This window comes from Sinocyclocheilus grahami, unplaced genomic scaffold (genome assembly GCF_001515645.1).
Source record: "Sinocyclocheilus grahami isolate Dianchi unplaced genomic scaffold, SAMN03320097.WGS_v1.1 scaffold262.1, whole genome shotgun sequence".
Taxonomy (NCBI): domain Eukaryota; kingdom Metazoa; phylum Chordata; class Actinopteri; order Cypriniformes; family Cyprinidae; genus Sinocyclocheilus; species Sinocyclocheilus grahami.
Genome location: NW_015505441.1, coordinates 541,150 through 563,051, shown reverse-complemented (window position 1 = coordinate 563,051; position 21,902 = coordinate 541,150). Strand labels below are relative to the sequence as shown.

The following is a 21,902-nucleotide window of genomic DNA, read 5'->3' as shown; positions in this document are numbered from 1 at the left end:
TGTGAGTAATAAAAGAAATAATAATAGTAATAAAAACAATAACAATATATTATTTTTATATGTATTAGCGATGTAACGATTAACCGCGAGCCGGTTGAAAATCGATTGAAATATGTGCAATAACTTTTATTTTGGATGCAATTACTCATTTGACAGCACTAATAATAATATATTTTCATAAGAATATAAAATTTATATTCTTATGAAATTATAAAAGTTATATTTTTTATTGCCCCAAAATTTCCACATAATTTTCCACATGCGATCCGGTTGAAAATCGATTGAAATATGTGACGATTCAAATCGGTTGAGATGCTAAACAAATCGCGATTCAGTTAGGGGTAGGAGTTTATATGAATGTATGTCTGAGGGGAGCTTACTGTCTTTTATTTTTTTCTTTTCCTCTTGCCTCTGTATAATGCATATTAATGTTCATAAGTGCAGTGCTGCTTTGTTTACAGTGGAAACCTGTTTAAAGCGGAAACCAAGGAAATGCTCTAAGCGCCACCTGCTGGCAGAGAGTGAATCTGCGTCTCGTTCAGCTCGTCTGCTGTTTCTGTTTCATGCAGATATTTTTTACGCATAGTATCACAAAACTGAAGTCAAACCATTCTGTTTTTGCTTCAAATTTCGAAATTATACAATGTAATTTAGATTAAAAACTAACATGTATGCAGCATCTTTGTTTGGATCATGATTCAAACGCAGTGGTTGCCTCTGATTTTAAATGGAAAGAGCACAGACAAAGCCTAGCTTGTTTATATGAAGAGAGTTCTTTTATTTGTGTTACTTATTTATTTGATTTGGGGCTTGTTTTAAAAATTCTATTTAGTTTTGTTATTTACAGTTACATTATATTTCAATTTTGTTATTTAGCAAACGCTTTTATCCAAAGCGACTAACAAATGAGGACAATAGAAGCAATCAAAACCAACAAAAGAGCAATCATTTACAAGTGCTATATTAGTATATTATTATAGTGTTATATTTCAATTTCACAAAGAAACATACAGTATTTTGTCCAAGCAATAATAAAAGGACACATTTAATTTATAATTGGTCTTAAATCTCTCTTTTTTTTTTTTTAATTGTGAATCGAATCGTGAAATCAAAATTGTGAATCGAATCGTGAGTTGAGTGAATCGTTACATCCCTAATATGTATACATATTTTACATTTTCAATATTAAAATGATAATTTATTAATAAATTATGTTATTACCTAATAAAGCATACAAATGCAAAGACCATACAATGCATACAAGAGTGCTTATTAAATGGCTAAAAGGAAAATTGAATGTAGTTTAAACAACACTTGTCACTCAGCTAATTCTGTCTACATTATTGTTGACTCACAGTAAGCTCATTGATGCAGAGCGCTGAGACAGGAGCCCGATGGCCCCTCAGCTGGGTGACGAAAGACAGCTTATTCAGGTCCCAAATGATGCACGTACGGTCCCGAGAGCCACTCACGATGATGTGGTAAGCTGATGACGCTGTGAGATATGTAACTGCATCTGTGTGGCCCAGAAGAGCCTGGAGACATGAACATATATATTAATCAATGCATAACACATTACAATTAAATAACACTCATTTATAAAGAGCAAGTAGGTGTAGCAAACAGGTCTAAAGGAAAACTTTAGCAAATTGAGTATATAAAAAAAAAATCTATCAAACAAGCCGCATTAAAACAAATATAAAACAAACCTGTTTGAGTGTGAGGCTCTTGGCTTTCTCTTTGGAAGTCCCGGTCTCCCATACACAGATAGCAGTGCTTAATCCTCCAGTAATGACCAGTTTGGGATTGGGACAGATAGCACACAGGATCTGCCCCCACTCAGACAGGCACTCATATACTACAACCGCCTATGAGACAAACGCAACACATGAACCATCGGTCAACTGATATGGAAAACGAAATACACAGAATAAACCAAAAACACAAGCTTAAACTTTGTCTTAATTAGTTCACAAGGAAGGTGAAAATCACATTTCAAAAACATTTCAAGGTTTCCACAACACCTGTTTTCAACATATTTATGACAATAATAAAAAATGTTTCTTAAGCACCAAATCAACATAGAATGTTTACTGAAGGATATGAATGATTTCCACTGTGACACAGTAGACTGGAGTAATGGCTGCTAAAAATTCAGCTTTGCCATCACAGCCACAAGTTACACTTTAAAATGTATTAAAATAGAAAACAGTTATTTTTAAATCTAATACTATTTCACAATATTTTACTGTATTCTCAATCAAATAAATGCAGCCTTGGTGAATATTAGAGAATTCTTTCAAAAAAGATCATAAACTATTACAGACCCCAAACTTTTCAATTGTTGAGTAGTTATAAATATGCAAAGTTTTGCAGATGCTCTTTTCCCAAATGCATTTCAGGATCTGACAGCCGTTCACAGCAGATGCTGAAAACATGAGCAAACAGAAGAACTTGTATGTTGCGAATGACCTTGTCAGACTCATAGTTGGAGAGGCGGCAGCTGAGGTCCGCATAGCCCCAGGCGAAGGTTTTATTCCAGGCAGGAGGAACCAACACCTTGTTCTGCTCAACAGCCAGAATGCCTTTGTCAGTGCACACTATCTGACCCACTGGCTCCTTCAGCTCTGTAAAACACAAATGACACACACAGAGCTTGTTAAAATGCTCTCCACTGTATGCCCAGAGCCGCTATTAAAATTTCACACAAATTATTCCTGAACAAACAAGTTCTAACAAATATATTGTTGATATTGAATTGTTAGTATTTATGTATTTTAAAACAAAAAAATGTATATGACAGAACTAGTAGAAGCCAACAAAAAAGGAATGCCACTGTAAACCTCTCTCTAATCTGCATTACCTTTGACAGGGGTGAGAGAGGGCCGCAAGTTGTCCAGGTGATGGAAGAAGAACTTGTCTAAGCTGGAGTTGAGTGTAACAGGTACACCAGGTACCTCTCCGTTTGACTTACTGCGCACCCGCTTTGGAGGATGGGGCTTCTTGAACAGCTAAAAGAAACGAAACAAAGAGGTTAAACTGGATACTGAGCAAAACACACACTAGAGTGTACTGCACAGTGGTCCCAAAAGGGATTTGGACACCTAGGTAACACAATTTAATTACATTAAATACAAACAACAAAACAAATGGCATCAGCAAAAAAAAATGAGGCTAGAGCTTTTTCAAAACTGACTTTCCTTTCAATGACTTTTAACAAGCTGGTGTCAAGGAGATTTTTAGTAGAAATATGAAGTCAGTTCTTCTCAAGTATGCACAGGTAACCACTGATGTAGTTCATTTTCAATAATGAAATTGCAAACCTGTTTTGGGATCTGACCAAAGTTGTTGATGAATCCAATGGTAGCTGTTTCTTTAAGTGGGTCATTAATGTTGTAGATGTCCACCTGACCCTCATAGAAGAGATGGTGGAAGACATTGACTGCTTCCACCGCTGGAGGACCCTGCTGCTTGTATCCAAATATTAGGTCGATCCATTCATGCAGATGGGCGCTGACATAGTCACACTCCAAAGCCTGAAAAAAAACACACACAGTCCCTAAAGGTTATGAACCTGTTTCTGAAAGTGGCCTTATTCTCTGACATTTACGACAATGAAGCGATAACACACAGAGCTTCTGGCTTCATCAGGAGATGATGTATTTTGATGCCAATTACCTCTCTGTGAACCCTGATGAACTCTCTCGGGTCTCCTTTTGCCCACGGAGGCAGAATCACATCTCCAAGCTTGGTGCCATTCTGTTTACTCCCTTTAGAAAAGATTGATCAAATAACACACTCATGTAAAAAATAAAAATAAAAATAAAAAAAGAGAGAGAGAGAGAGAGAGAGAGAAACTGTATTTAGGGTACAGATGAGGCTAGCTGTCAAGCTTTTCCTTACCAAGATCGAAGTTGTTGGAATTAAGTAGGAACTCGGGAAGGTAGAAAAATTCAGGAATGAGTTCCTTCACATCAGCCATGTTGTGTTTGGAAGCAGAGAGCCAACCCTCTCGTACACTGTGAAACATTCGGTCGGCTAGATCAAAATGTCCTCCCTGAAAACAGATGAAACTCACATGTAACCACCAATGCATAGTTTCACAAAACTGAAGTCAAACCATTCTGTTTTTGCTTCAAATTTCGAAATTATACAATGTAATTTAGATTAAAAACTAACATGTATGCAGCATCTTTGTTTGGATCATGATTCAAACGCAGTGGTTGCCTCTGATTTTAAATGGAAAGAGCACAGACAAAGCCTAGCTTGTTTATATGAAGAGAGTTCTTTTATTTGTGTTACTTATTTATTTGATTTGGGGCTTGTTTTAAAAATTCTATTTAGTTTTGTTATTTACAGTTACATTATATTTCAATTTTGTTATTTAGCAAACGCTTTTATCCAAAGCGACTAACAAATGAGGACAATAGAAGCAATCAAAACCAACAAAAGAGCAATCATTTACAAGTGCTATATTAGTATATTATTATAGTGTTATATTTCAATTTCACAAAGAAACATACAGTATTTTGTCCAAGCAATATTAAAAGGACACATTTAATTTATCATTTGTCTTAAATCTCTTTTTTTAATTTTTTTTATTGTGAATCGAATTGTGAAATCAAAATTGTGAATCGAATCGTGAGTTGAGTGAATCGTTACATCCCTAATATGTATACATATTTTACATTTTCAATATTAAAATGATAATTTATTAATAAATTATGTTATTACCTAATAAAGCATACAAATGCAAAGACCATACAATGCATACAAGAGTGCTTATTAAATGGCTAAAAGGAAAATTGAATGTAGTTTAAACAACACTTGTCACTCAGCTAATTCTGTCTACATTATTGTTGACTCACAGTAAGCTCATTGATGCAGAGCGCTGAGACAGGAGCCCGATGGCCCCTCAGCTGGGTGACGAAAGACAGCTTATTCAGGTCCCAAATGATGCACGTACGGTCCCGAGAGCCACTCACGATGATGTGGTAAGCTGATGACGCTGTGAGATATGTAACTGCATCTGTGTGGCCCAGAAGAGCCTGGAGACATGAACATATATATTAATCAATGCATAACACATTACAATTAAATAACACTCATTTATAAAGAGCAAGTAGGTGTAGCAAACAGGTCTAAAGGAAAACTTTAGCAAATTGAGTATATAAAAAAAAAATCTATCAAACAAGCCGCATTAAAACAAATATAAAACAAACCTGTTTGAGTGTGAGGCTCTTGGCTTTCTCTTTGGAAGTCCCGGTCTCCCATACACAGATAGCAGTGCTTAATCCTCCAGTAATGACCAGTTTGGGATTGGGACAGATAGCACACAGGATCTGCCCCCACTCAGACAGGCACTCATATACTACAACCGCCTATGAGACAAACGCAACACATGAACCATCGGTCAACTGATATGGAAAACGAAATACACAGAATAAACCAAAAACACAAGCTTAAACTTTGTCTTAATTAGTTCACAAGGAAGGTGAAAATCACATTTCAAAAACATTTCAAGGTTTCCACAACACCTGTTTTCAACATATTTATGACAATAATAAAAAATGTTTCTTAAGCACCAAATCAACATAGAATGTTTACTGAAGGATATGAATGATTTCCACTGTGACACAGTAGACTGGAGTAATGGCTGCTAAAAATTCAGCTTTGCCATCACAGCCACAAGTTACACTTTAAAATGTATTAAAATAGAAAACAGTTATTTTTAAATCTAATACTATTTCACAATATTTTACTGTATTCTCAATCAAATAAATGCAGCCTTGGTGAATATTAGAGAATTCTTTCAAAAAAGATCATAAACTATTACAGACCCCAAACTTTTCAATTGTTGAGTAGTTATAAATATGCAAAGTTTTGCAGATGCTCTTTTCCCAAATGCATTTCAGGATCTGACAGCCGTTCACAGCAGATGCTGAAAACATGAGCAAACAGAAGAACTTGTATGTTGCGAATGACCTTGTCAGACTCATAGTTGGAGAGGCGGCAGCTGAGGTCCGCATAGCCCCAGGCGAAGGTTTTATTCCAGGCAGGAGGAACCAACACCTTGTTCTGCTCAACAGCCAGAATGCCCTTGTCAGTGCACACTATCTGACCCATTGGCTCCTTCAGCTCTGTAAAACACACATGACACACACACACACAGAGCTCATTAAAATGTGCTCCACTGTATGGCCAGAGACGCTAGCAATATTTTACACAAATTATTCCTGAATAGGGTTGGGTATCATTTGGGGGTTTTTTTGATACCGGTGCCAAATCAATACTTTTAAAATGGTTCCGGTGCCTAAACCGATACTTATAAAAAAAATAAAATTAAATAAAATTCCCCCCAAAATGATGGATTGGCCATTAGCACTATAAACACATGATGTCTGATTCATTCATACTGGACGCCAGAGGGCGCCCTCGCACAGAAAATCCACATATCACAGGGGTGGTGACCATCGGTCCTGGAGAGCAGCAGCCCTGCAGAGTTTTGCTTCAATCCTAATCAAACACACCTGAACAAGCTAATCAAGGTCTGAAGGATTACTAGAAAGCTACAGACAGGTGAGTTTTAATTAGGGTTGGAGCTGAACTCTGCAGGGCTCTCCAGGACCGGAGTTCGCCACCCCTGACACATCCAGTCACAGAAGTAGCAGAACTCATGACCCTCCAGGAAATCCCTTATATGGATAAAGGCATGGCTATTTTAGCTGTAACTGAGTAAACAGAACATTATAAACGTTTTGACTGATAAAACAAAGACAATAAACTCTAGACTGTGTCAATATAGTTTATCTATGTTTTTCAAGCCATCTCTGGTATTTTCATAATAATTAAGTATATTTATAATCTATTGCTAATCGATGTATTCTTTATAAAGTAGCCTATGGAACATATTTTCTGCCTCATTCTGTGACAATAAGCCACATCAGATTTTTTTGTGTTTTGCCCGCCATATACCTGTTTGCCATTGTTTGACCCTGCCTGTTTACCACGTCTCTTTAATAAAAGCTTGCAGATGGATCCACACGTCTCGCGTCTCGTCAGCCCCGTCACAACAAAGATGTGTTGGATTTATATTATTAGAGCTTTCCGACTTGAGTTCATTTTCTCAGTCGGGAAATTATTTTTCACGTGCGGTGCCGGTGATGATGCTTCTTATATCTGTTTCGGAGAACCAGAGGGCAAATATTTCAATCGATCACTCAGGCATGGCACCGAAATGAGGCACCGAAATCTGCGTTATGATTCGGTTCTAGTACATTCTGGTTAAATAGGTACCGGTGCCATATTGGTACCGGGTTGCTGTACCCAACCCTATTCCTGAACAAACAAGTTTTAACAAATAAAACCATACATGAATAAATTGTTGATCTGGCTTTGATTGAGCTCTGTGATCATCACAGAGCATGTACTGCCACTGTATCCCTCCATCGAATTTGCATTACCTTTGACAGGTGTGAGAGAGGGCCGCAAGTTGTCCAGATGATGGAAGAAGATTTTGTCTAAGCTGGAGTTGAGTGTAACAGGTACACCAGGTACCTCTCCGTTTGACTTACTGCGCACTCGCTTTGGAGGATGGGGCTTCTTAAAAAGCTAAAAGAGAAGAAACACAGAGGTTAAACTGGATACTAAGCAAAATAGCATTAAATACAAAATAACAAAACAAAAGGCATCTGCAAATAAATGAAGCTAGAAATTTTTTCAGAACCAAATTTCCTTTCAATGACTTTTAACCAGTTGGTGCCAAGGTGATTTTTAGTAGAAATATAAAGTCAGTTTTCCTCAAGTTGGCACAGGCAACCACTGATGTAGTTCATGACATTTTCAGTAATGAAATTGCAAACCTGTTTTGGGATCTGGCCAAAGTTGTTGATGAATCCAATGGTAGCGGTTTCTTTAAGTGGGTCATTAATGTTGTAGATGTCCACCTGGCCCTCATAGAAGAGATGGTGGAAGACATTGACTGCTTCCACCGCTGGAGGACCCTGCTGCTTGTAACCAAAGATCAGATCGATCCATTCATGCAGATGGGCGCTGACATAGTCACACTCCAAAGCCTGAAAAAACACACACAGTCCTTAAAGGTTATAACTCTGTTACTGAAAGTGGCCTTCAGTTATTCTCTGACATTTACTGCAATGAAACAATAAAACACAGAGCCCCTTTCTGACTGCCGGCTTTATCAGGGGATGATGTATTTTGTTTGTTTTGTTTTTTTTATTGAATTTTTGCAGACATATGAAAAGGTATTACATCTGTTGCCAAATGAGATAAGATGTCTGGGGATGATGTATTTTGATGTCAATCACCTCTCTGTGAACCCTGATGAACTCTCTCGGGTCTCCTTTTGCCCACGGAGGCAGAATCACATCTCCAAGCTTGGTGCCATTCTGTTTACTCCCTTTAGAAAAGACCAATCAAATAAAACACACGTGAAGAAAAAAAAACAACAACAGAAAAAGAGAGGTTGCATGTAGGGTACAGATGAGGCTAGCTGTCAATCTCATCCTAACCAAGATCGAAGTTGTTGGAATTGAGCAGGAACTCAGGAAGGTAGAAGAACTCCGGAATGAGTTCCTTCACATCAGCCATGTTGTGTTTGGAAGCAGAGAGCCAAGCCTCTCGTATGCTGTTAAACATTCGGTCGGCCAGATCAAAATGTCCTCCCTAAAAACACAGAATGAAACTCACATATAACCAACAGCTTCAATCTTTCTTGAAACTAGATCAGCTGTTCGCACTATGGATGATAACTATAACATTTTAATAATTGTTATTAATTATATGAGAAAAGAAAGGTCTACACCACAGGTATAAACGCACAGAGGAACTATACAGTTTTTTTCCCCCAGAAGATTGACAGCCCATCAGGATATATAACTTTAAAGAGCTTGAGCATTTAAAGTAGCAGGCAGCATGCACTTTTAACAAACAGAACATTATTGTTGTGGACACTAATATAGTTATCATTATAGCTATTGTTTTTTGGTTTTGACTGTGGATGATTTATTTAGTAACATTCATTGCAAAATATATTTCCACCAGCATAAAAATGGATGTTGAAGAATAAAAGAACAATGACAAGAATGCCCAGTTCAAGACTGTCCAATCTAGCCACATGAAGGTTTGTGGTTGGTAAGAAAAACTTTAAACAATAACTAAAACACTGAGTAAAGAGAAGAAAGCAACAAATGAAGAAAAGAGCGGACAATGTAGGACTAACCTGAAGCCTGAGAAAGATCTGTGTGAAAGGCTCCATTCTGACCAGATATGAGGCCACAATCATTGCAGAGGAGTAATGAGTGCCATAATGATATGCTGGAGTCTCGCCTGCGAAGAAACAAAAACATGTTTAAAAAGTCTCAGCATAACAAGCACAGCTAACAGAGGGTTATTAAAAGGGGTCTCTGACTCACCATTAGGATCCTCCCAGTCTTTGAATCTTTTCTTGTACTGGATCAGTCTGTCATCTGTCTGAGCTCCCATGGGTTTGGATAAGTTTCGGAATGTCTTTGGATTGTTGAGGTCCAGTTCCTGTGGAATAAATCAAGATTTTTACCTTGGAAAACTGAAGCTCAGACTGCAAAAGAAAAGACACTTAACTGATACAAATTCCCCTAACAGAATGCCAATATATTGCTGACAGAAGACCGGACTTTTGAAACACTGTAGTTCTCAACATTTTGTACTGTAGGACTTATTACAAGGAATGATCAAAAACAAGTTTGTACCTCAGAGTCAAAGTCTGCCAGGATCCATGGAAAGACGGGATACTGCATCAGGTCATTATATGACCTGCCAGCCAGTGTGTTGAGATGCATCAAATACTGGAAATTACTGATTTCACCTCTCTGCAAATAAAGAGTCTTTCATAAGCAACACTGAACAAGAAAACAAAACAAACCGACAAAAATCTTAAAGTGAAGATACCGCACCTCCCATCTTTGGGTCACTGACTTCTCGCCGACCAGCGTACTGAGAAGACCAGACCTATTTACCAAGAAACACGCATATGAATGTTTATTTTAATAAATTTGGTAAATAAACTCAAAATTCCCTTCATAATCTTGTAATGTGAGGGTAACATACCCTTGTTCCACACTGGTGTTGGGACGTTGCCCAGAGACAGATTCTGAGCTGTCGGCTAGTGAAGGAACAACTGCCAGGAACCTAGAAAACATGATTTGGCTGTGTGTAAAAAAATAAGCTTTTTTCTGAGGTACTTCAACAATTAAATTACTATTAAAAACTACTATTACTATTAAAAACTACTATTAATATGTTTCAGCAAGAATGCATTAAAGGGATAGTTCATCCAAAAAGAAATCTTTTGTGCTCAACAGAAGAAAGAAACTCATACAGGCTTACAATGACATGAGGGTGAGTAAATGATGACAAAACTTGTTTTTGGGTGAACTATCCCTATAAGTTGATAAAAAGTAACAGTAAAGAAACTTATAATGTTACAAAAGATTTGAGTTATTAAATGTTGCTCTTTTGAACTTTCAATTCATCAAGTAGTCCTCAGAAAATAAAATTCACTGTTTCCATTCAAATGTTCAGCAGTCAACTGTTTTCATCAGTGATAATGTTTTCTGAGCTTGAAATCAGCATATTAGAATGATTTCTGAAGAATTATGTAACACTGAAAACTGGAGAAAAGGCTGATGAAAATCAGCTTTGCCATTACAGGAATAAATTACATTTAAAATATATTAAAGGGTTAGTTCACCCAAAAATGAAAATTGGCTTGTGTTTTACTCACCCCCGAAGCATCCTAGGTGTATATGACTTTCTTCTTATAGACGAATCCAGTCGGGGTTACATAAAAAATTGTCCTGGCTATTCCAAGCTCTTGTTTCCAATTCTTTTTGTAAGAAAAATATCCATATTTCAAATGTAATAAACACTTTTCTCTCACTTTCATTATCTTTCATATGCGGAAGGCGTTCCGGCGAAAGGCGTATGCTAGTCTCACGAGTTTGTTTAGAGGAGCAAAGGAAAACTCTCCTCTTGGCTTATATCGAAATCCTCTGAGATTTTTCTTTGCAGTTTCAAGATTACACCAAAATTCAGTCATGTGACCAAACTTTTTAACTGGAACTGCATGCAAATTTAATTTTTGATTTTAGAGAGAAAAGCAACCTGCCTGGTCATTGCTGTATATAAAATTTCTACTAAAATATCTATATACAAGGATATATCTACATCTAGGAAACTGAAATGTATAATTTCCGAACAACTGGCAACAGAAAACAGAACTGTGATCTGTTTGTTTGAGCGGCCAACTGGGCCAGATGTAGTGACACTGGCTCAACCAATGGAGGGATTTTAGGGCGGGTCTGCAGTATCGGTTTGCTGAACAATGGAAGATGTGTGATGTATGTGAAATGGTCTTTATTTTTGCAGTTCTGTTTGGTGCCAGTAGTGGTGCAGAATTAACTTATTTCAGCTCTCAAACTACAACATGAATACCAATGATTAGTGAGTTATAAGAGTAGCATGGATTACAAGGGATTAGCATATGGGAGGGGTGGAGCTGTCCTAAACCTATTTTTCTAGAGGTATGAAATATTTTCAACAGGAATGACAGCAGAGAAAACATCTCCAAATAGCGTTTTAAGCATTCTGCGGAGGCGTCAATCCACATATGCCTCCTCATTATGTGACAGACAAATGCAGAAGGTCTGGGACATTTATTTTACACTTAATGCGGCAATGCAGATGTTCAAGACTAGTTTAGGCACACTTCAGTTTGTACCTGGACTGGTATGTTAACCATTGCACCCATTAATGGCACCTGTGATTGATTCTGAAAAGGGAAAAATGGGCAATAAGGCAAGAGGAGCGTTGTGTTTGCATTTCAGGCTTCTTATGTGAAGTCATTGCCATCATATGGCTAATGCTGGCAATTAAAGTTTGAGAGTTTACAAAAGATCCATTCAGAGCAGATTATCAACCATTAGCGCTACACACATGTTGACTTTCACTGAGACTATAGGCAAATTCAATAGACTTGTTTCAGTTAATGGGGTAAAATAAGGTTAAAGAAAATTATGTTTTATTAATTAAGTTTATTTTCTATTTCGGGAAGCCAGAATTTGCTAACATACAATACATAACATGTACCTCCTTTAAACTGAAAAATTACAAGAAAAGTACACTAACCTGAGTGCTTGCATTGGGCTCAGGATCAGGCACGTAGGGATAATGAATGTAAAACATGTCATTCCGAACCATCTTCTTCCTCATTCTACAGGGTCCCTCAGTCATGTCCAACTGAAACTTGTCCAGGTGGGAGCCAATAGGAGGCCCCCAGAGGCCCCTCTCACGAAGCAGCTCATATTCAATCCCTGCCCACTCATCCATCACATACTTCAGCGCATTCTGCTGTCTCTGTGAGAAAACAAATGCATATTTGCATCAAAATAATTTTTTGTAGAAGTCATTCCACTATGATCAGAACTGGGAAAACATTTATTTAGCGATCCCTCCATTTAAAACATTTCAGCAATTATTATTATTCTGAAAGATCTATTTGACTTTTGCAATTGAAGGGTTACCTCTTGATGCTCCTTGTACTGCATTGCGACCAAGTCCCGGACCACAGCAATGTGCGTGAACATCCACTGAAAGGTTTCCTGTGGACAGTCACAATAATGTGAGCACAAACTTCCTGTGCAAGTCCATAAGATCAGCTGTGAAATCACTTCCATGTCTGTGACAGTTATTTTCAACTCAACTCAACTTTTATTAATAAAGCACTTTCAAAACCATAAGAAGACCAAAGTCCCGTACTGAGATAATTAAAACAAACAAAAAAATAATAATAAAAACATTACAAACATACAATAATAACACAGCATAACACAAATATAAATTGTACAACAAAATCACTCACATTAAACACTCACTCAAATGCCAATAGCCTGATGAAATAAACAAGTCTTTAAGTTCCCTTTAAAAAAAGTTCATAGTTGACAAGGGTTTTATGAATAGCGGCAAGGCATTCCAAAGTGTAGGAGCTGCAACTTAAAAAAAGGCGCAATCTCCACAGCGCTTTAAACAATACCATGGAACAGTTAAGAGCAAGTTCTGAGAAGACGCAGATGACGTTGAGGCTGTTAAAGAGACAGCATGTCCTTTATATCAGAAGCCTGATATAACAAACATTAACACCTTGTATTGGATTCTATAATTAACAGATAACCAATGAAGACATAGGCTATCAACACAGGTGTGATATGATCCCATTTTCTGGAATTAGTTAAAAGTCTCCATGCATGTTGTATGACAATAGACCAGGGCTGTCCAAACTCGGTCCTGGAGGGCCAGTGTCCTGCAGAATTTAACTCCAACTTGCCTCAACAGACCTGACTGAAAGTTTCTATGCCTAGTAAGAGCTTGATTAGCTGGTTCAGGTGTGTTAAATAAGGGTTGGCGCTAAACTCTGCAGGACACCGGCCCTCCAGGACTGAGTTTGGACAGCCCTGCAATAGACCATAACTCTCAACCAGTTCTTTGTCAGGTAGTCTATTCCCAAATATAATAAACTCAGCCTTATCCTTATTTAATTGTAGGAAATGATTTGTCAACCATCCCTTTACCTCAGTCAAACACATAGAAAAATTTGCAAATGATGTACAGTCATCAAGCTCAAGAGAAAGGTACAGTTGTAAATCATCAACATACAAATGATCATTTATATTTTATTGACTAAAGGTTGACCCCAAAGGCAACATGTATAACAAAAACAGGGTTGGACCAAGAATTGATTCCAGTGGAACACCCCAAGAGATGGATGTCGGTCTAGATAGATGCATTTTGACAGTTACCTGTGCAGAAAGATTGTTCTTGTTCATTCCACTTTCCTTCTTGCTGCGACGGGAGCCAGTAAGTTTGGACAGACCAAAGCCACTGCTGACTCGAGACAGTTTGGACTGATTCGCTGGGGCAACGGTTTCGCCCCTGCTGATGCATTTCTTCTCGTGGACTAGAAGCAAAACAGAGAAGGTTCAACACAGTAAGAAAATGAGAGTATAGGGAAAACTGCAAAAATATTTAACAAGAAAAAATTAGCAGAGTGACAAAGACACAGGAAAGAGTGTGAAAGAAATTTAACTATGTGGGAGAATCTGAATTTGATGGATTTATAAAGTAAAAATTTGAGTGTGTGTGGATGTTTTCCTCACCCAGGTGGTTCTGCCAGCTTTTAGCAGCAGGTTCCTCTAAAGCAGGTCGAGCAGTGGCGATGTCCACATGTCCTCGATCATTGACTGGTAGAGACACTTTAAAAATGTCCTCCAGCATTTGCCGCTTACTGTGCATGAGCTCTGTCCACACACGATTCACTGCCTTGAGCAGCAACTGACGACCTGACAAACACACACACACCAAAAACAGACAGAGTAAGTTTGATATCGATAATGGTTTTTATGAGGGCTTGTGAAGTGCTTTAAGTATTAAAACTGTATGCTTTAATGCACCACAAACTTTGCTTGCAAAAATTTAATAAAAAGAGAAAAAGAACAACCTTCGCTAACATCCTGGCTCTGGACATGGTCCGACTTGTTCTCAGAAGGAACCGCGACATGCCAGGTGGTCATTCTGGCCTCTGCCTCCAAACCAAATCCCTCCACACTACTGTAAGAGAACATGAAAGTGATGTTGACTTGTGGCACAGTGATACAGCACACCATTCGTATACATTTGAAGACACCATGGTCTTTTGGCCAGCGCTTTATTTGTGCTGCACCATGTGAACATTCTCCAGTCAATATTATAAGTTTCAATGCTAGAACACAAACAGCAATAATAATGAACTATCATATCAGCACATCAGTCACTCAAAATCAAGCACAGAGCACAGAGACTTAGAGTGGCAGCACTACACACTAATGTGATTCTGCTCACTGTCTCTGAGCTGCTCTCATTTCTCAGTCTCTCTGAAGCCAAACTTCTGAGTCAGCCTGGATACAGAGCAATGACAACATAAACCTCCTCCTCATGTCTCTCACAGTGACTCACAACAGCAGAGGCGCACAATCACAAACAATCCTGAGACTGTGAAGAGGAATTATTCATTTTTCACTGCTCATACATAATCCCATAAACCCATCCCCATCTATCTTTCCATCTAAATGTATGCATTTATTTTTATTTTCTACTGCGCATATAGTCTATCACAATCCATAGTCTATAGCATTATCTAAATGTACTTATTTCAGAGCTCAAACATAACTATCCATGTAAATGTATTTCACACCTCATATTTGTGACCCTGGACCATACAAGTATATTTGTAGCAATAGCCAACAATACATTGTCTGGGTCAAAATTATCGATTTTTCTTTTATGCCAAAAATCATTAGGATATTAAGTAAAGATCATGTTCCATGAAGATATTTTGTAAATTTACTACTGTAAATATATCAAAATCTAATTTTTGATTTTCACATATGTCTATCTACCCATCTATCTAAATGTTTTTATGTATTTACATATTTATTAATTTTTACACCTTTTTTTTTTAACCAGAGTTTGCATGTCAAATGGAAAACATATCTCAATACACTTATCTATCCATCCCTGTAACTTAAAACCAAACATCTGGATACTCTAAATTCATAAACCCTTGATTTTATGTACAGTGCCTGAAAACATTATACCACCTCTGTGTCTCTCTCACCTCCCCGTGTGCAGGTTGATCAAGCAGTGGGCCAGACAAGCCACAAACTCCTGGTCATGGTTGCCAGGTCCCAGCACGAGGTTTCGGTTTACCGTCAGCACACGTAGTGAATCCAGCAAGGTGACCTGTTGCGGGACCGTTTTGTGTGGTCGTGAGAGCTGGTAGAGGATTGTTCGGTTCAGACAATGGTAGACTGAGTCCAGAGACAAACCCTGTGATCGCCGTTTGGACTGTTGTGGGACAACAACAAAAAAAACAAGAAAAGGAGATTTGTTGAGAAACCACCAGTCACGCAAGTTACATAGTAATGCTACATAAGTCTTGCACATGATGAATGTAAAAGAAAGAGAGAGAAAGAGAGAGAGAGAGAGAGAGAGAGAGAAATTGTACAACTAACAGAAATTTGTAATATAATAATAGGAAAATAATTTATGTTTAATAACTGAAGTAATGACTTAACATTACATTGTGGGTTATTGTGGTCTTTCTTAAATGGTTATAAGCTAAATTATTTTTGCAATATTTAGTGAAACATTTACTGTGAAATTGTTTAAATCTCATTTTAAAAAGATAACTGTGGTTGCTATGATTGCTTATAGTTTGCTTTTAACTGCATTTAAATTTTGAACATTCGGTTTGTTTAAATTTACACTCCCATTCAAAAGCTTGGGTTGAGTATTGTTTAATGTTCTTGAAGTCTCTTATAGTTTCCAAGGCTGCATTTATTTGATCAAAAACCTAGTAAACAACAGTAATACTCTGAAATATTATTACAATTTAAAATAATATATTTAGGTCAATTAAATGTAATTTATTCCTGTGATGGTAAATCAGAATTTTCAGCAGGTACCCATCTCATATGGTGTTCAAACATTTCTTATTATAACAGCTGTGCTTGATATTTTGTGGGAACCAAAAAACATTTACAGTATTAGGATTCTTTGATGGCCAAAATAAATAATTTGAAATAGAAATATTTTGTAGCAGTAGCATACATTTAAGACATCCACTAAAAGTAATCATTTGTATGCAACGTTCATGATTAAAATGACAAACTAGACAACATACGGCCAAAAAAATATATAGCAAGACCCCTTCCTAATTATTCAGGAACACTATGACTTTGGGGACAAGTGTGCTTGTTTTGATGTAGGTGGTGTGAAAGCATAATTGGCGTTTAAGTGGGGAACCTCCGGTGTGAGCTCACCTGGGTGATCAGCTGAACTATGAAATCCACCACGAGCTTGGACTCTTTGTTGAACATGCCCTGCCAAAGCTTATCCACCACACGCTGTGTGAAGTAGAACACATTGTTGACCAGGACCTGATAACTTCCTCCTGTCGTTATTGGCAATGATGCCTCCTCACCTGTTGGAGGACACAGCCACACACATGAAAGATTTGTCATTTTAGCTTATATTGTGGGATTCTGAATATTTTGTTGTTCAAAAGACTTTAAGGGACCTCAGGGAACTTTAGATCAAAAACGCTGAGAACCGCTAAAATATGGTCATGTCTCACCATGCCATGACAGTTTTTGCATACATTGTGCCTGATCTACATTGACATAAAAAAACACACAATTTGGAAGAAAATGAGATTGAGTAAATGACAGCATTTTCATTTTTTGGGTACATTACTGATCAATTCCCAGAGCTAAACCTGATGATTGGGATGCAACTAACCCAACAGAACATCTGCTGCCAGAAGCTGCTCCATCACACTGTCCAGGATGTATGACTGAAACTCTTTCTGCTGGGTCCTGGTTGACCGCTCTGGTGAGGCCTGAGGACACAGAGCAAAGTTAGTGTCCCTGCCCAACAAACGTACACTCCCACATTAGCTTCTAATAAGCAGCATGCAGAGCACTGCAGGATGATAGAAAAGAAAGCCAGGATTACAGGCACTGAGATTCTGTAGCTTCACGCAACATCATTGACAAATGAAATATAATGAAGTAGATATTCAAGATGGTCTCACCTCTAGCAGAAGATCAATGATGGGCGTCTGTTTGCTGGCAGGTGTCATGCACAGGTTGTCCATGATGAGGACCCTCATGAAGTCAAAGACATACTTCTTGGCTGGGTGGTTGGTCAAGTAGGTTTTATTGCCTACATTACAGTATTCTGACTGGCTACGGTTCATGCCTGTATCTGTCACAAAGGCTTTGAACTCTTCTGTGGGTGAGCTTGCTTCATCATCCAAATCACTCACCTGAGGAAAACAAGACATTTTTTATCATACAACCAACTTCAATTGAGACTGAAACATCAAAAGGACAAATTCCCAGTTACAATAACAAACAAAGAGAACAATAGCGTACCATCTCAGAGTAAGGCCGTATATTGAAGGGGAAAACCGTAGCAGCAAGTGTACACAGGAAGTCCGGGCTGTGCCACATGTGTGCCAGATCTGGGATGTTGTGATAGAGGTAACGGAAAAACTGCATGAGAGTGATGGGATATTCTCTCAGCCAGGAACCCTCCTCCTCTGACTGCCAAGGCTGTGGGTTAGATAAAGAGAAATTTCAGCTTCTGTGGTCTGAGGGTCTGTACTTGTGAGAATAACCTGCATTTTTTGGTATCTGCAGTGAAAACAATTCATCTTAATATAATACCATTTTAACCTTTTATTTTTCACTTTGAGCACCAGTTTGTCACTAATTTCCCATTTCATTCAGAATTTTTCATCAGCTGTAGTACAAAACCTTTGATAAACTACCAAATGAAAACCGGAGCAATCATCCCAATGTTAGCAGTTGCTCCTGGGATGCATATTTCTAAAGCAGGAAGCTTGGAGACTCACCAGGTTGAGCATGCTGCGCAGCATTGCCAGGAGCAGGAACGCTGCTTCAGTGCACATGTTGTGAATGGAGCCCACCACTGTAGCACTGGAAGATGGGACACCAAATATAAACGTCCAGATAGAATCCAGGTCAAACTGTGTGAGGAGATGGGCACAACCCAATAATAATGTATTAATTATATATTATACAAATTATTAAATTGTATTAAGTTATTATGAAATCATAATATTATCGAATTGCATTTAATTAAATAATTAATACTTATTCAATGATTTTGCAGTTTAAAAAGTAAAAGAATGAATTAGTGACACTACAATGCACTGACAGGAAACATTTATATATAACCCATGCATGACTGAATGGATGATACAGCAAAGACAATTTGTTGAACATGAGTATAGTTAACAAGGAGCAGGTCACTTTAAAAGAACAGTTGAAAACAAAAGGTCTGAGATCACGTTGAAAAATTGGGATTTATATAAAATATAAATCCTATTTAAATTTGTAAAAGTTTTAGGATTCAAAAAGAAAAAAAGAAAGAGAAAGAAAGAGAAAAAGAAAGAAAGAATATTATGTAAAATTATTTTAGATTCTGCACTACTGCTAATTCACTAATTGTATGTAAGCAAATTGGTGACACCGAGCATGTGAACATGACTTAATTTTTCAATTAAATTCTTTTACACATCCGCAAATAACACAAATTATAAAAAAGAAATATATATATATAAAGACATTCAAGTTTGATTAGTAGGGAAAAAAGGTTTGCATACTGACATGTACCTGCAGGCTGTCAGGCAGCTCTGTGATTGGTTGCTGGAGGAAAAGGGCCATGAGCATGAAGTAGATCTCTGGAACGTTGGTGTGTTTGGGCAGTAGAGTTTGCAACACAGGGAATCCTGGGAAATGGCAGGCAACTCGGTTTATTTCACGCAATGTCGACCTGCCCCCTGCGCTGCGGCCAACGTTAAAACCTGAAAGGAAATGAGCAAAAACTCACAAATTTAGTTACAGTACAAAATACTAAGTTATTGTTATTATTGTTATAATTTTTTATACTGTATAATTATAGAAACTGTTTAACTAAAATGCATGTGAAACTAATCAAATATGATTAGGTTTCTTGCTCACCCAGAACAGTGCCAATCTTATTAGTGAGCACAGAGTCAGTGTGGTCCAGCCATCCTCCTCCAGACAGACCCTCTTTAAACCGGCTCAGGATGGATTGGTTACTCAGCAACACCACCAAGATTAAGAGAGCTGCCGTCACTGTACTGGAGTGAATGTGTTCTTCCATAAACATCAGCAACCAATCAAAACCCAAGGTGCGCACAAGTTCTTCGCAAGCCCTGCGGGAGGTAGCAGAAAGAAAAATTTAGTGGGGGGATGATCATTAATATGAAGGTAGATCTTACAAATTTTGTTTATAATCTTTTAAGTTATGAGGCTTAATTTACAGACAATTAAATGGTGCGCTTTGTCATTTTTCATACACACCCACAAAAAAAAAATACTGAGAGCACTGATAAGAGATAAAAGCACTTTGGCTACACTAAATCATTTTGGACACATATCCAAAGTGTCTAGTTCCATCTGTATCCAATCCCAGATAACAGCCCTAAACCAGCAAGCTTAGGTAACAATGTTACAGATGCTGTAAAATGCAGCGCAGCTCTTTGAAGTCCAATAATCCACCCTTGATTTAAAATGGAGCATCACTCACTGTACATTAACAATGTTCTTCTCTTTGCAGGTGAAGAGTTGTTTGAGGAGGATGTCCAGCAGTCTGTTCCGCAGAAGAATCAAGTTGGATGACAGGAGGCCTCCAAACTCATCCTCAGCTCCTGAAAACACCCAGGAAGAAAAGTAAGACCACTGAAAGGAGAAATGATACTGCTAACCTTTTTGACATTTATAAGCTCCTGGTATCTTAAGACATCTCATTATTAAGCCTAGATGAAATCTGCAGATTTTCCAGGGCTGATTTTAGTGGGAATCTGCAGAAAGTGCTTACAGCAGGAATTCTGTGTAGCTTTCCACAAGGTTCTGCAGGTGTGGATTTCTTTTGGTGCTGTTTAAAGCTGGCAATGCTTTGATTCCCATGGGTCTAATTCTTTAACAGGGTGATCTGAAGTGTTGTTGTGTTGGAACAATATGCTGCTAAAATGCTTCTTTCATACTTGGAAGCTTAAAAAAGCCGACTCACCCCTGTCGATCTTCTCCTCATTGGTGTTCTCCATAATGACAAACTTCTCACAGACTGCAAATGTTGGCAATGTTGAAGAGATAAACTGCCCAAACCTGGGAAAAAAAATCAATCATAGCCATAAATAAATAAAAGAAAGTCCAGAATTATAAATTATTATTTTGTGATCGGAAATTTTTATTGTAAATTGTACAGTGTTCCTTAATAATTAGTCACCCCTGCTTCTAAATAAAGTATGTTCTGCAGCAAAATCAAACAGATTTGAAAGAATCAGTCACTTCTGATTCTAATCTTCTAAAAATGTGTTGTCTTTGACAGCCTACATTTAAAATGGGCATACAACTCTCCGTTTACCTGAGTAGGTCATATGAGTTGGGGAAGCCTTGAAGCAGGAGACTGAGGACATTGCCGATTGCAGCGATGGTGGGCTGAGACAGAGATTGATCCCTCAGAGTCAGCAGCAGTCTGGGGATCAATTGAAACTCCCGCAATAGTTTGGCATTCTTAGCAGCTTCACTGAGAACAGAAACAAGTACACATTGTGTTAGTGATAGCAGTTTAACAACTGCAGGTTTGACTCTGCACCTCTGGAGTTTAGGAACACTGTTCACTCTAAAGGCACCTTCACACCAAGGACGATACCTATAAAGTTAATAATCTAGAGCAGTGTTTCCCAACCGGGGTGCCGCGGCACTCTGGGGTGCCATCTGTCGAGAGCAGGGGTGCAGTGTAAAAAATCTTTTTTTAATATTTTTAAATTGCCAAAATGTTCAAAAGAGCATCTATTATATAATATCCATTTCTGAAGTCGCCAATAATTAGAGATGCACCGAAATTACGGCTGCCGAAAATGAGTTCACCGCTCAGGTTTCACTTTCACGTGGAGTGACGCTCTGCGTACTATCCCGCTCTATGCGTGTGTGCTCCACTCAGTCGCTCCACTCGTATACCGTTCATGCGAATCGGAACAGAAAGTCCGCTCAAAAATTGTGCCGACAGGAAACATGGATGTAGTACAGGATTGTTTCTGTCTGTAATAGCCCTACTGTGCTGTAACATGGTGTGGTATATGGCAACTCTGGTAACGCTGCCCTCTCATTCATTGATCTGCTAACCGCTATGTTATGCTCACGTGTTCTGATAATAATAGCTTTCTAGGACTAAACATTATTTGGATAATTGGT

At 38.0% G+C, this 21,902-nt stretch overlaps 1 protein-coding gene across 1 annotated transcript in view; it reads right to left on the bottom strand.

The window, feature by feature from the left end:
* The window catches only part of LOC107599213 (WD repeat and FYVE domain-containing protein 3-like), a 34,565-nt gene that overhangs the window by 6,553 nt on the left and 6,110 nt on the right, over nt 1-21,902 (bottom strand). Inside the window, exons 6-30 of the mRNA XM_016290746.1 lie at nt 18,512-18,646; nt 18,030-18,209; nt 17,687-17,920; nt 17,392-17,491; nt 16,914-17,074; nt 15,707-15,936; nt 14,552-14,661; nt 14,211-14,393; nt 13,854-14,011; nt 12,582-12,659; nt 12,187-12,414; nt 11,780-11,830; nt 11,117-11,121; nt 10,108-10,188; nt 9,954-10,008; nt 9,750-9,869; nt 9,435-9,552; nt 9,242-9,348; nt 8,532-8,685; nt 8,328-8,419; nt 7,863-8,075; nt 7,464-7,611; nt 2,473-2,627; nt 1,710-1,868; nt 1,356-1,535 (exon numbers count right to left, since the gene is read on the bottom strand). Of these exons, the coding sequence (XP_016146232.1) occupies nt 1,356-1,535; nt 1,710-1,868; nt 2,473-2,627; nt 7,464-7,611; nt 7,863-8,075; nt 8,328-8,419; nt 8,532-8,685; nt 9,242-9,348; nt 9,435-9,552; nt 9,750-9,869; nt 9,954-10,008; nt 10,108-10,188; nt 11,117-11,121; nt 11,780-11,830; nt 12,187-12,414; nt 12,582-12,659; nt 13,854-14,011; nt 14,211-14,393; nt 14,552-14,661; nt 15,707-15,936; nt 16,914-17,074; nt 17,392-17,491; nt 17,687-17,920; nt 18,030-18,209; nt 18,512-18,646 (3,435 nt within the window). The remainder of the gene's footprint in view (nt 1-1,355; nt 1,536-1,709; nt 1,869-2,472; nt 2,628-7,463; nt 7,612-7,862; nt 8,076-8,327; nt 8,420-8,531; nt 8,686-9,241; nt 9,349-9,434; nt 9,553-9,749; nt 9,870-9,953; nt 10,009-10,107; nt 10,189-11,116; nt 11,122-11,779; nt 11,831-12,186; nt 12,415-12,581; nt 12,660-13,853; nt 14,012-14,210; nt 14,394-14,551; nt 14,662-15,706; nt 15,937-16,913; nt 17,075-17,391; nt 17,492-17,686; nt 17,921-18,029; nt 18,210-18,511; nt 18,647-21,902) is intronic.